Source organism: Propithecus coquereli, unplaced genomic scaffold (genome assembly GCF_000956105.1).
Source record: "Propithecus coquereli isolate 6110/MARCELLA unplaced genomic scaffold, Pcoq_1.0 Scaffold950, whole genome shotgun sequence".
In the NCBI taxonomy this organism is placed as follows: domain Eukaryota; kingdom Metazoa; phylum Chordata; class Mammalia; order Primates; family Indriidae; genus Propithecus; species Propithecus coquereli.
In genome coordinates this window covers 331,554-345,100 of record NW_012155841.1, presented here as the reverse complement: position 1 = coordinate 345,100, position 13,547 = coordinate 331,554, and the positions used below count along the sequence as shown (strand labels likewise).

The following is a 13,547-nucleotide window of genomic DNA, read 5'->3' as shown; positions in this document are numbered from 1 at the left end:
CCTTGCCCTGGCTGCACAGGAGCCAAGTCCTGAGCCCGCGCCTGCTTGGACACCGGTGCTCCCCAGTCGGCCCGGGTGGCTGCAGCCCGGAGGGCGAGTCCCCCAGGCCCCTCCAGCAGCCTCCTCAGGCCGGCCTGGGGCAGGGCAGCCCCCCACGCCCCCCGGTCAGGCCTCCAAGGTCTCAGGAGGGGGCAGCTGGCCTGAGAGGGGTCCTAGGCCTGTTTTCTCACTGGTGGGTGGGCCATGAGCCCCCGGCAGGGCACGCAGAGGCCGCGCACCCCCATCCCGCCGGGGAACCCCGAGGAAAGGCACCGGAGGACAGACACTGGGTTGAGTCGGTTCTTAGGAGGGAGGCGACCTCAAAGTCGCCTTGCGCCAGAAGGCTGCGCTCCGGGCCAGGAAGGCGCTGGTGGACTCCGTGGAGCTCGGCGGGTAGAGGAAGAGCAAGTCCTTGTCCACGTCCTCGGACACCAGCTGGGCCTCGATCTGCGCCACGTCCTGCGGGCGATCGCAGGGTGAGGCAGCCGCGGGAGCAGGGAGGGGACGGTCCCAGGTGGGGCTAAAGAGGCCCTGCGCCCGCGCCCCGCTCACCCTGCAGCCGGAGGGGGCCCCGGCGCCCGACCTCTCCTGGCAGCCCAGCAGGGCCAACCGCCGGCGCTCGTCGATGCTGAGGCTCCAGTGGCCGCCCGGGCGCCGGCGCTCGGGCGGCTCGCACACCTGCGGGGACAGGGCGGCGGGTTGCGCGCGGCCACCGGGTCCGCGCCTCTGCCTCCCGGCACCCGCCGTCCCTCTGCGCTCTCCGCAAGCTCCCAGCGGGGCCGCTGGCCATGTGGCCTCAGTGGCTTTGCGCAGTGGCTCTGCGCCTGGACCGCGCCCGCCCGCACCTGCCCGCTTCGCTGCGCGGCCGGCCTGCCCTGCTGCGCGACCCCACAGCGGGCGCCCAGGCGCGGGGCGCACTGGGGGAGGGGGAGGCCAGAGGCTGACAGGCGGGACTCAGGGGTCAAATCCACGCCTCCCTCCTCCCCAAGCCTCCTCTAAAATGATCATAAACAGATTTAGGGAAATAAGTAATGGTTGTTAATCCATTAGGATTAAAAGACCAGGTTCCAGTGCAGGAGCGCCACCAGCAGGGTACAGGGGAATGGGGGGGGCCCAGGAATGGCCAGAACCAGGTGGGGCCAGGATGACCTCCTCCCCGGGGTGGAGCTTCTCAGGCCAGCTGTCTGTGAACGTCCCTCCAGACTCTGCCAGGCCAGAAGCCTCCGGTGCTGCTACCTCCCACCCCAGCGGCAAGGGGCGTCATGCTAAAAACAGGGGGTTAACACAAACTCAAAGTTTAGTCCGACTCCCAAAACAATTACAAACAGAATTATCATGCAATCCCACAATCCCACTTCTGGGATAGACCCAAGAGAACTGAAAGCACCTAAACCAAAGTATCATTCAAGTGGAGAGGCAGAATAAAGACGCTGTCACATCTTTTTTTTTTTTTTTTTGAGACAGAGTCTCACTCTCTTGCCTGGGGCGAGTGCCATGGCGTCAGCCTAGCTCACAGCAACCTCAAACTCCTGGGCTCAAGCGATCCTACTGTCTCAGCCTCCCGAGTAGCTGGGACCACAGGCACGCGCCACCATGCCCGGCTAATTTTTTCTACATATATTTTTAGCTGTCCAATTAATTTCTTTCCATTTTTTGGTAGAGACGGGGTCTCACTCTTGCTCAGGCTGGTCTCGAACTCCTGAGCTCAGAACGATCCGCCCGCCTCGGCCTCCCAGAGAGCTAGGATTACAGGCGTGAGCCACCGCGCCCGGCCTGTCACATCTTTTGAGTCTTGAAAATCTTGAAAACTTTAACATCCTCTGAACCCTTTCAGAGGAAGCCGCTAGATGATGTATCCCACCAAAACAAGGCAGTAAACCAAGAAACAGAACTAGGGCCCAGGAAACGGGATCCTGTGTGCAGAGGGCCGGCGGGAGGGCAGGCAGGGTGGGCCTCGCGGCGGCCGCGTGAGCAGCAGGAGGCTCGGGGCTCCAGGAGGCCACCACCAAGGGAAAAGCAGAGCTCCCAGGTGACCGGACATGTTTAGGCCTGTGAGAGGAAAGTCACAGATTTGTTGGAAAGTTTGGGAAAGAACTAATAATCACAGAAAACAGAAAAGAGGGCCAGGCGAGGTGACTCACGCCTGTAATCCCAGCACTTTGGGAGGCTGAGGCAGACGGCCACTTGAGGTCAGGAGCTCAAGACCAGCGTGGGCAACATAGCAAGGCCCTGTCTCCACAGAAAATACAAAAATCAGCCGGGCGTCGTGGCACGTGCCCATAGTCCCAGCTACTCAGGAGGCTGAGGCAAGAGGATCGCTTGAGCCTAGGAGCTGGAGGCTGCGGTAAGCTGTGATCACACCACTGCTCTCCAGCCTGGGCAACACAGCGAGATCCTTTCTCAAAAAGAAAAGAGAAGAGAAGAGAGAAAATGAGGCGGTGAAGGGAGACAATGCTGACATCCAGGAAGAACGAAAAGCCGCACAAGAAAGGACACATGGTGACAGTGTGGTCCACGTCTCGGCTGTGCACAGTGCCGCACGGTCACTGCAAAGCCAGTGCTGGGAGCAGATTTGATGAAAATGCGGCAGAACTCTGCGGGAGCACAGGAACGGGAAGCGTGCGGCGGGAGGTGAGGGTGCTCGATCCGCGGCGCCTGCGGTGTGGGACGCGGGACAAATGTAAAACTGAGAAGTCAAGAAGTCACGGCGTGAGCGCAACAGGCTTCTTTCACCGAAACGTGCAGTGGGACGCCGGGGAGAGCCGGGCACGGTGGGCTCGGGGGACGCTGCTCTCAGGTTGTGCGCATACTCTTTAGTAAGAGCGACGCGGAGCTTGAGACGTAGAGATTCGAGTGGTTCATGGGAGTGACCTAACGGACACAGGAGACCTCGCACGGAACCCTGACCCACCGAGAGTCCGTGTTCTAACCGAACAGTGGGCCGCGCCACAGACTGGCCACGCGTTAGACCACAGACAAAGCACGTCCTCGACACACAGCAGGTGCCCAAACTTGTCATTCTGCAACCGCAAAGTGATACAATTGAAAACTAACGAACGCACCACAAACACGCCTGTGGACACGACATGCCGCAACACCCTTCCGATGAACTCCCGAGCGAAAAAGAAACCAAGACTGGAATGCCAATTTATTCAGAGACCGGCGAGGACGAGGTCCCGAACCCCAGCTGAAGTCAATCTACAGCTTCAAGCGCATCATTAGAGCAAAGCGCAAAACAGTGACCAAGCAAATCACTGGAGAAGCCAGAAAAAGAGTAAAAGAAATTCACCGAAAGCTTAAAGATAGAATTAGGAAAGATTAATGAATAAATTAAAATGAAAAAAAGTGAATAATGATCACAAATGAGTTCTCTGAAAAACCAATAAAACAGACTTAATCCTCTCCTTCCATCCTTCCCAACTCCACGCAGATCCATCCGTGTTTTTTTGGGTTTTTTTTTTTTTGCCAACTTTTTCATGTTTAGCATCCGTTTAGTTTCTTTTCTTTAGGACCTGCAAGTCCATAGACTTTATCCCCTTTCTATTCAGTTTCCAAAATAGTTTTCTCTTTGCTTTTAAGCATGTCTTCCTAGATTCTGGCTGGTAAATATTTGAATGTTATAAATGTAAGTGTTTTCTTCTAGACTATTTAACATTTTTGTGTCATTGCACCAAACTTACAAAAATTCTGCAGTCAGACTTGTCAGGCTTGTCCTTCGAGGATCTTATGTTTGGCGTAAGAAAGACATTTCTCACTCCCAGATTCTGAATGTGGCTCTTATACATTCTCCCAGTGCTTACAGGCTTTGGGTTGAACATTTGGTGTGTGTGAGCTTGTGCGTTTTGTGAGAGGTGGGGCTGCACCCTACCGCCTTCTGAATGGACACCATCCCCCAACACCATTACTGAAAGGTCCGTTGCCCCTGCGTCGAAATGCCACGCTCAGCATAAACTACATCCCAAGACTTGTGCAAGGGCCGACTTCTGGACTGCTCGTCCTAGGTCCCGGATGTGTTTGCTACCGTCTGTCCCAACACCACACAATATTAATTGCCAGAGCCTAAAGCAGAGCTTTTCAAAAGCATTGCATGGCTCCTTCTCCAAGTAAAATTTTAAAATCTTTATTTTTTCAAATTATAACTTTTATGAAAATATTAGCAATATATGGTTTACTTTCGCATGGCTTTGAACTCTGAATAAACAAAGCCACATGGCATGGATAATTCTGTCACTTGCCTATTTCACGCAAGGACAGGCCTCTCAGACCCGCACTTGCTGCTGCATGCAGCAGGCGTCCACAGGGTCAAATTCCACAACCCAAGGTGAGCTTGCTGAGTTTGAGCAAAACACGATGTGAACCGATGCAAGGCTTCTCAGTATCCAACTCTGCCTCCCGCCCGCACCCCCCCGGCTGGAATATTCCCGTGTTCCATTCTGTACGTGTTCATGCGCACGTGCTGGATGGGTTGTTTCCATCACTGACGATGTCTTTTAACGAGCACACTCGGTCCATTTCCATTTGTTGAATTAAATGACATACTGGTAATTCTATCTGCTGCCTTCGGCCCTGCTGTTTGTCGTGCCTGCCTTACGATTCCTTCTCTGTCCTCTCCTGCTTTCTTCTGGACCAATCGTGTGGTGTTTCTATCCCACTCTCCTCCCGCCACTGTTCAAGGGTGGTTCTTCCTGTTCTGTTGGTGTGATCACAACATGCACGCAAACCCACCAAAGTCTAAAGTTGACAAACATCTCCATCCTCTTCTCAAAAAACGGAAGAAGTTAGACCCCTTTAGCTCGACTCACGGGCACCGTTCTGACACCATGCCACTGCAAGTGGCACAGTGATGCTACCCGTTTCTCTGCAGGTGAGAGGCGTCCAGTGACTGCTCGTACCCATCCATGTCCATTCCAGTTCACCCATGCACTTCCTTCCTTTGCACCCTGCATTGCATACGCACTTCAGACCTTCTGAGATCACTTTTGTGTTGTTTGAGGTCTGTTCTTCAAAATTGAGGTGACAGTCTGCTGGGGGAAATTCTCTTTTGTTAGTTATCATTTTTTAAATGTATTTATTTAGCCCTCTTCATAAAAGATATTTTTGCCGGGTGTAACATTCAAGGTTGACCATTGTTCTTTCAGCACTCACGTGTGTATCATTCTCCTCTAACAGCTTCCACAGCGGTTACTGAGAAGGCACTTGCCAGTCTCACTCTTGTTCCTTTGACGGTTCTCTGTCCTTCCTTTCTCACTGCTTCTGAGATCTTTGTCTCTGGCATTCTGCAATTTCACTATGATGGGTCTCGGTGTATAATCCTCTTACCCATCCTGCTTAGGATCTGCTGGGCCCTCAAGACTACAGTCTAAATTACTGCCTATGATAGCCAGCCTCCAAGATGGCATCCAGCGACTCCCACCTCCTGGTGTTCCTGGCCTTGTGTTGTCGCTCCCGTATTAAATAAGGATGACCGGCGTAGCCAGAATATTGCAGAAATGATGGAGTGTGACTTCCAAAGCTAAGTCACGGAAGCCATTGCAGCTTCTGCCTCACTCTCTTCACTCACCCTGGGGGATGCCAACCCCGTGTTGTGAGGATACTCAAGCTTCCCCTGTGGAGGAGCTGAGACTTTCTGCCAGCATGTAGCACTGACTTGCCGGCCCCATGAGTGAGCCACCGTGGAAGCAGAGTCTCCAGGCTTACTTGAGCTTTCAGATGACTGTCACTCTGACATTGTGATTATAACCTCCTGAGACACCCCAGCCAAAGCCAACCAGCTAAGCAGCTACCAAATTCCTGACCTATGAAAAAGTACTTATTATTCTAAAAGTACTTATTATTCTTTTAAGCTGCTAAGCTTTGGGAAAATTTGTTACGCAGCAATGGGTAACTAATGCATTTCCAAAACACTACATTTAGAATAAAATTTTCGAGATTCATGAAAAGTTTACTTTTAAAAAAATAGGGACTACACTGAATTATATATTACATCTGCCTAACCAGTAATGTGGTACACGTTTCCAACAGTAATGTGGTACACGTTTCCAAGAGGTGTTATGTTACTCGGTGACGTTTTTATAGTGTTCTTCATATAAGTATTGAACGAGAGCAGACTTATTTCTAAGGATGTCATATTTTCTGTTGCTAAAGGGAATGGGACTGTTTTTCCATTCCATTCTCTGGTTGGTTATGTTTAGTGTATTAAAAAACTATTAAGTTTTTAACGGTAACTACATCCAAACTCCCTCTTTTATTCATGTTCATATTTTTTTAATTGGCTTAAGTAGATTTTCCAGGTAGACAATACATTAGCTGCAAGTAGCAATCATTTTAACTTTTGCGACATTTATGCCACGTTTCATTTTCTTGGCTTACTGTAAGGCTCTGATTTCCCGCATAGTGTTTAATTGTCACGGTGATGCGGTGCACACCTGTCTGCTTCTTGTACCTGATTAAAACATACCCAGCGATGTTCACTGTGCGTTTTTGAGAGCTCCTCCGCGTCAGGTTCTCACTGCCTTATCCAGAATTTAGATTTTCACACTTCTTATGTTTCTAAGGAGAGATACTGATATTTATTAACAATATTTTTCAACATCTATTGAGATAATCACATGGTTTTCCACCTTTTGCTAAAGAACTTTATTTAGAGAGTTCCAAATTCCTTCATCTTTGGTTACAATTTTCTTTTATTTATACACAACATCATTCATTCAACGTATAGTCTTTGAGCACTTACTGGTCCCAGGCAGTGTCCTCGGCACTGGGGACAGAGTGGTGAACAACAGAGACATGTTCCTGTCCTGGCGGGCGCACACGTGCACGTGAGGCCATCATCCGGTCGTGAGCTCAGCCCTTTAGATGCCACTAGATGCGCTTTACTATTTATTCATGATTTTTGAACATAGGCATGTTGTTTTCTTTTTCCTTTTTCTCCTGTCCTCCTCTCCTCAGCACTGGTGTTAGGGTGACGCCAGTGTCACACAAGAAGTGGCTCGAGGCAGCTCAAGCCTCGTCAGTGGGGTGCTTATTGCCTGCTTGTTTGCGAGTGCCCACCTGCACTTTCATCTGGGCACCCACACTTTTTAGGGAAGATCTAGGACCACTTTAGAGTTTCTTCTGTTGTTATCGGTTGCTTGAGGTTTTTGGGGTTTTATTTAAATCAAACTTGGTAATACAAATGCAGACATTCACTTTTCAGGGTCTTTATCCCCAACGTCGTGACATTTCACAGTGAAACGCCCGTTCTGTCCTCACGGTCGGTACTCTGCGGCACTCTCCCTGCCGAACCCGGGTCATTCCGTGTTTCTCCTGCTGTTTTGTTCCCCTCTCTCCACTGGGGCTGTTTCTTCTAAGTGTATCATTTTCTCCTACTTTCTATTTTCCGGGTGATTTCCTTAACTTTATATTCCAAACCTTTACTGAACATGCCAAAGCTGCTATGTTTATTTTTTAAGAGCTCTTTTAAAAATTTTCCGGATGTTCCTTTTTACACAGAATCCTTCCCTTGTTTTACGCATGGAATGTCTTCTTTTCCTTTTCTGAGGATTTTGCTCTCATGTTCTGGAGGGATTTCTTCCCTACCTTACCTGTCCCTTCCATCTCCGGGTCCTTGCTCTGTGTTCACATGAAACAGGAGGTGCCACGGTGCTTTCGGAAGCTGCATGGGATGGGCGAGGCTGTCGAATGTAATCTGACAGCAGGCAGGGCTGCATCTTGGGGACCCGGCCTTCAGTAGCTTCAGGTCTTTCCTCCAGGACGGGTCACGTTCCATGACAGCTGTCTGTACACCTCTTCCTGGGAAGAAGCCAAGTCCAGGGGCCAATGTCATTGTTTTGCAGTTGGATTTCCATGCCTCCAGCATCGCTGGCTGACCATCGGACGGCCCTGCCACACTCATCTACTCTTTCCGTTGTTTAGAGGCAGAGTCTCACTCTGTCACCCAGGCTGGAGCACAGTGGCACGATCACGGCTCACTGCAGCCCTGATTCTCTTGACTTTGCTAATGGTTTGTGTTTTGCCTCCATAGTTGTTTCCACATGTGGCTAAATGCATCCATTTTTTCTTTTTATGGCATCTGGATATTGGCACTTGGTTCAAAAGGCAACCGCTACCCTATGGTTATAAAGGAATTTGCCCAGTGTTTTTTCTGGTACTTTTATGGTTTTATTTTTCTACATTTAAAGTTTTGACACGACACATTCAAAGTTTTTCCTGGTACTCAGTAAAAGATGAGGCTACAACTTTTTTTTTCTAGATACCTACACAGTTTCCCAGCATAATTCATTGAAAGTCCATCCTTTCCCCACTGGTTTGAGACACCATTTTCATCCTACGTTAGGTGTTTGTAGGTATTTCGGCCAATCTCTGGAGTTTCTGTTTGGCTGTGCTGTCATGTGTTGTGTGGCGAGGTCCCTGTTGCTGTGGTAACTGAACTGTGGTTGGAACTCACACCTGCTGGGCTGAAGCTGTCATGGCTATTCTTGCTTACTTTTCCTTTTTTTTTTTTTTTTTTTTCCTTTTTTTTTTTTTTTTTTTTTTGGGACAGAGTCTCACTGTGTTGCCCAGGCTAGAGTGTCGTGGCATCATCCTAGCTCACAGCAACCTCAAACTCCTGGGCTCAAGCGATCCTCCTGCCTCAGCCTCCCGAGTAGCTGGGACTACAGGCATGCGCCACCACATCTGGCTAATTTTTCCTATATATTTTTAGTTGTCTGGCTAATTTCTTTCTATTTTTAGTAGAGACAGGGTCTCGCTCTTACTCAGAGCTGGTCTCAAATTCCTGACCTCGAGTGACCCTCCTGCCTCAGCTTCCCAGAGTGCCAGGATTATAGTTCTGAGCCACAGTGCTTGGCCTTGTTTATTTTTCCTTGATCTTTGACCAGTTTGCTGGATGGAAAAAGACAAGCTTTTACTGTGATTATACTAAACTGCGAATGCCTTCAGGAGAACCGGCCATGCTGGTGAGTACTCCTCTCCAAGAAAACAGCGTCTCTACACGTTGTTCAAGTCTCTCTGTAATTCCCTGGGGGTGTTTTAAAGTTTCCCTCAAACAGGCTTTGTGTATTCGGTTTATTCCTGTTGTCAAGTGCAGACTGGCCTTTGCCATTTGTTTATCTTCCAGACTGTTGTTTATATCACACAGCCTACTGATTTCTGTGTGGTCACCGGTGCCCTCTTCCTGACCCATCTGTGGATAGGTCCCAGGCAATCATCCTGAAGGGACCGAGACAGACAGCTGCATCATCTCCAAGTGGTGCTGGCTTCCGTCTGGCGCCCCTGGGCTGCTCATTCATATGGGCTGCGTGCTGCAGTTAGCACGCAGCCGGTGTGCTTGATGGCTGCTCCTGTGGGCTCCCACTGGGGCTCCCACTGCAGCTCGGAGCTGGCTTCCTCCGCTCCATCCCCTGTGGTCTCCACCTCATGTTGGCTGAGCTCTTCCCCAGTTCTCCATCCTGTGGTTTCTGCCATCTTAAGAGTCTGTGGTCACCTCCACAGGACTGTCAGGAAGCACAAGTGCCCATGGCTGGAGCTCACATCCCTATTCCAGCTTGGACATTGGGGGTGGTCTCCTTCTTGGCCTCAGCCCAGGCCACTGCGCTCTGGAAGCATATGTGTGCCACCATGTGGCACAGACAAGCTCATCTCTCCTGAGCTCAGGCTGGGAAGGGGGAGGGACAAAGGACTTATGTTAGCCAGGTCAAGGGCTCCCTGGGAGGTGACACCTGAGAATGGGCTGTGGGGAGATCTGGTGAAGAGCACTGCATGCCAAGGGGTGACAAGGTGGACAAAGAGGAAAAACATCATGCAGGGTAAGGTCAGAGAGGGTGACCCAGTGCCTCCCTTAGGACCACGGCCAGCAGGTGACATCTCCCCCGTGGGCTGGAGAGCAGAGAGGGAGGAGGCAGAGGAACTTCACACAGGGGACCAATGCCCACGGGTGCCAATTCCCTGTTCTCAAACCAGAAATCTGCGAAGTCAGCAGACACACATCAATGCCCCTTTCCCACCCTGAGCCACCACCTCTTCCCTCTACTGCCCACCACCCCGCTGGGTCCTGGACCCCCACTCTCCTGCCTCCCAGCTTGTCCTCCACTCCCCCGGTACCCGTAGCCCCAAGTCCCTCTCTTGCGACTGCTAACGTGGCCCAGCTGCCCCTGCCTAAGAGCCGTGGGGTCGCTGTGCACCTGCAGAGTGTGGGTCCAATGCATCCCTACATCCCTGCCCCTCGGACACAGGGCCCTGCAGCTCTTCCCCACCCCTGTCCAGAATGGAGGCCCTGTACCAGTCCCTCCTCCTGAGCAGCCCTCGCCCCTGACATGTGCCATGTGTGTGCGTAGTCTGCATGCCTACCATGAGATGCAGGCCTCACAAAAGCTGTGAGGTCTGCTGATTTGTTCTCCACTGGTGTCTCAGCACTCAGCACCCCCGAGGGGGTTAAAGGCATTTGGGCCTGAAAGACGTGACTGGGAAGGCACAAGGTGGCCGAGGCAGGCAGCTGGGTGAGCCTGCTTTGTTTTCCCACTGCCTTTTTACGTAAATCTGTGACCTCAGCAAACGCACATGCAGACAGGCACACACACCCAAGTGTGTGGCTCAACGGCTCCCCACACCAACCTGGCTGCAAGACCAGCACCCAGACAAGAAGGCCCAAGGGTGCCCAGACACCCTTGGGTTCAACTCATCACAGCCCCAACCCATCTCTGAACCTCCCAAACATGGAACCACACAGGTGGGAGTTGGGCTTCCTTTGCTCATGGAGTGTCCCCCAGGGCTGCAGCAGCTGTGTCTGCCCCTCTCACCGCTGCCGTGGAGCAAGCTTACTGCTCACAGTCCAGCAACAGGTGGATAGGAAAGTTGCTTCCAGTTTGGGGCCGTCACAAGCAGCGCGCCTACAAGCACTTTGGTCATGATTTTCACTGACAAATCCTCCTCCTGACAGCTGACCTACCTGGCTGGGAGGGCACTGTCCCTGCCGTGAGGGTCTTGCTCCCTGTCCCTCCTTGTCCCACCCTCTATGGTGGGGGCAGTGATCACTCTCACTGGGCCCAGGGGAGGGCTGAGGCAGGTGTGCCCTGCACTCTCTTCCTGGCCTCAGGTGGCCCCTCCGCATGCCCGGCAGGGGCAGACGGCCCACAGGCAAGAGAGATGCAGGTCCACCTTGGTGCCCATCCAGGGCTATGGGGCAGAGAGCCCCCCAGGTCCAGTGTCTGCTTCTCATTAGTCCCGATTCAGCCTTCCCCTGAGGTCCAAGAGGCCGCTTCTCCACACCCACCACAACCAGCCCAACCCAATGCCAGCTCCTGGGGTTTCCAGACAGGAGGCTCAGATGGGATGAAGAGGGGAGGGTGGCCTTGGCTGGGGCTTCCTTCTGCTTACCCAGTCCTGGGTCTGCAGTCCCTGCTGAGTGCTGCTCTGGGCACCAGGCTGGCCCCGGGTGGCTGTCGGGCCCAGTAGGGGAAAGGGCTGCCTGTGCTCTTGGGACAGCTGCGACTCCGGTGTCTTTCTCTGGGAAGGCAGCTTCTGGCCATCCATCGCTACCCCTAGCAGGCAGCTTGTCTGCACCTCAGGGACTCTGGGGGAAGGAGCAGGACCCGGCGGGCGCCCTGGGCAGAGGGCGGAAGGGGAGGACACAGGCACTGACTGGTGGGCGTGGGCCAGTGAGCCCCGCGGCCGGCCCCTGGGGGCGGCGTGGTTACCCCAGCTCCCGCTGCGGCGCTTCTCTCTGCCCCCGCCCGGCTGCCTGTTCGGCTTCCCCCAGGACTCCCTGCCCGGCCGGCCGCTCGGCACACACCGCGGGTACGTCTCGGCGCCCTGCGGGGCTCGACGCGGGGGTGCGCGGGCCAGCGAGAGGCCGGAGCTCTCCCCGCCTGGCTGTTCCAGACCCCTGTGACCTCACCTCGACGCAGCCGGACCACGCCCCACGGCCCGGAGCGAACCCTTGGGGCCCGCCCTCTGCGGGGTCTGACCGCGGAGGGAGGGAGGGGCACACGGGGTCCCGAGGCGGGGCGGGGTCCGCTGTGGGCGCCGGCCAGGCGGGCAGCGGAGGGAGCCGCAGCGCTCCGGTGAGACAGGGGGCGGAGCCTCACGCCGGGACTTCCGCTTAGGCAGGCCCCGCCCCGCTGGTTCCGCTTCCGGCTGCGCGGCGCCTGCGCCCTGTGCTCTGCCTCGTGGGCGGGCATGGCGCCCGGTCCTTCCTGCCGTCTCTGCGGGCCAGAGGCGCGTCCCGACGGGGCTCGGGCTGGGCCGGGCGGAAAGAAGCGCGTGGCAGGGGCGTGGCCCGGGGAGGGCCCTCGGGTTTATCGTGGGCATCAGCACCTTAAAGCGGTCCCCGCGGTCACCTGCGGGCAGACGCGAGTCTGCTCCCCGAACAGCTGTTCACGTCCATCTTGTTTTCCAGCCGGAAAGAAAACGAGCAGCACGTGCTCTAAAAACCGACCGTGCACAGCGAGTCGCGCCAGGCCATGCGGTCGGGTCCCCTGAGAGCGACGGCGCAGCAGAGCCGCGTGCCCGGGGACCAGCGGAGGGGAGGGCGCCAGTGGGCCGGGCTGCAGGGTGGGGTGGTCTGCATTGTGTTGGACAGTGGCCGCCAGGCCATGACTGGGGACCGAGAGCCCCCGCCTCAAGGGTGCTGCTTCCTGTCCGTGGGGCCAGCTGCTCCAGTACCGAAGTCTGAGGGATGCACACACCTCACATACATGCACCACCTCCGCCTCATGGCCACACCGCCATCAGATGGCTTTGTCTTCTAGTCATCCTTTAAGGGGACAAAGTGCTTTTCTATGTACCCTCAGAACAGCTCCGTGAGGTCCGTAGCAGAAATGCCACCGCCCTGTTTAACCAATGGGAAAACTGAGGCACAGGGGGGTGAGCACAGCCCAGGTCTATGTCTGCCTAACTGCCCTGGCCCAGGGTGGGTAGGCCATGTGGTTCTCAGGTGCAGGACAGACCGACAGCTGAGCTCTGCAGGCTAGGGGTGCACAGGGACCCCCAGCTGCTGCATGGAGGCTCTGCCCATGTTCTCCCCTCAGGTGGGCAAAGATGGACATGTGGAACCCAATGGGGCACATGTGTGCCAGGGCTCCAGAAAAGGGCCTTCCCACAGCCCCACTGGGTCCCTTCCTCTAAAAGCTGCTCCAAGGTTAAAGCCAAGTCGAGGCAGTTTTCACTGTCTCTTTTCTACTGAGTGTGACCTTTGGGAAAGAAACCAAATGAGCAGAAAAACAGGCCCTGCAGCCCAGTGGAAGGGCCTGCAGGGACGAGCGTGCAGGTCACTTCTCTCTGAGCACAGCGCAAGTGGTGGCCGTAAGCCCGGCCTGTACCCCTACCCAGACCCTTCTCGGGACGGGGCAGGGCCTGAAGCCAGGATCCAGAGGGTCTTTCCCTCCAGGTGGGGCCTCAGGCTCCCAGTCCCAGGTGGAGCAAGGAGTGACAAGGAAGGCCCTTTGCTGGGGCCCTGCTCACAGCACTGCACCCCTGGTCTCGCCCTATGAGGCCTCGCCATGGACGAAATG

The 13,547-nt window shown here is 54.2% G+C and overlaps 1 protein-coding gene across 1 annotated transcript; it reads right to left on the bottom strand.

The window, feature by feature from the left end:
* Positions 1–219: 219 nt before the first annotated feature.
* TEX22 (testis expressed 22) lies at positions 220–11,657 on the bottom strand. Its single transcript, XM_012665066.1, has 3 exons — positions 11,413–11,657; positions 592–717; positions 220–498 (listed from the first exon to the last, which is right to left on the bottom strand). The coding sequence occupies exons 1-3, from the start codon at positions 11,566–11,568 to the stop codon at positions 343–345; spliced, it is 438 nt and encodes a 145-aa protein (XP_012520520.1). The 5' UTR covers positions 11,569–11,657; the 3' UTR covers positions 220–342.
* Between the last annotated feature and the right edge of the window lie 1,890 nt (positions 11,658–13,547).

What these genes read in the sequence shown, in the direction of transcription:
- TEX22 (XM_012665066.1), bottom strand. Translation starts at nt 11,568, where the DNA reads ATGGATGGCCAGAAGCTGCCTTCCCAGAGAAAGACACCGGAGTCGCAG. An exon ending in GACTGCAGACCCAGGACTGG is followed by an intron (nt 718 to 11,412) that starts GTAAGCAGAAGG and finishes CTGTCCCCGCAG; the next exon opens with GTGTGCGAGCCGCCCGAGCG. An exon ending in GGGCCCCCTCCGGCTGCAGG is followed by an intron (nt 499 to 591) that starts GTGAGCGGGGCG and finishes GATCGCCCGCAG; the next exon opens with GACGTGGCGCAGATCGAGGC.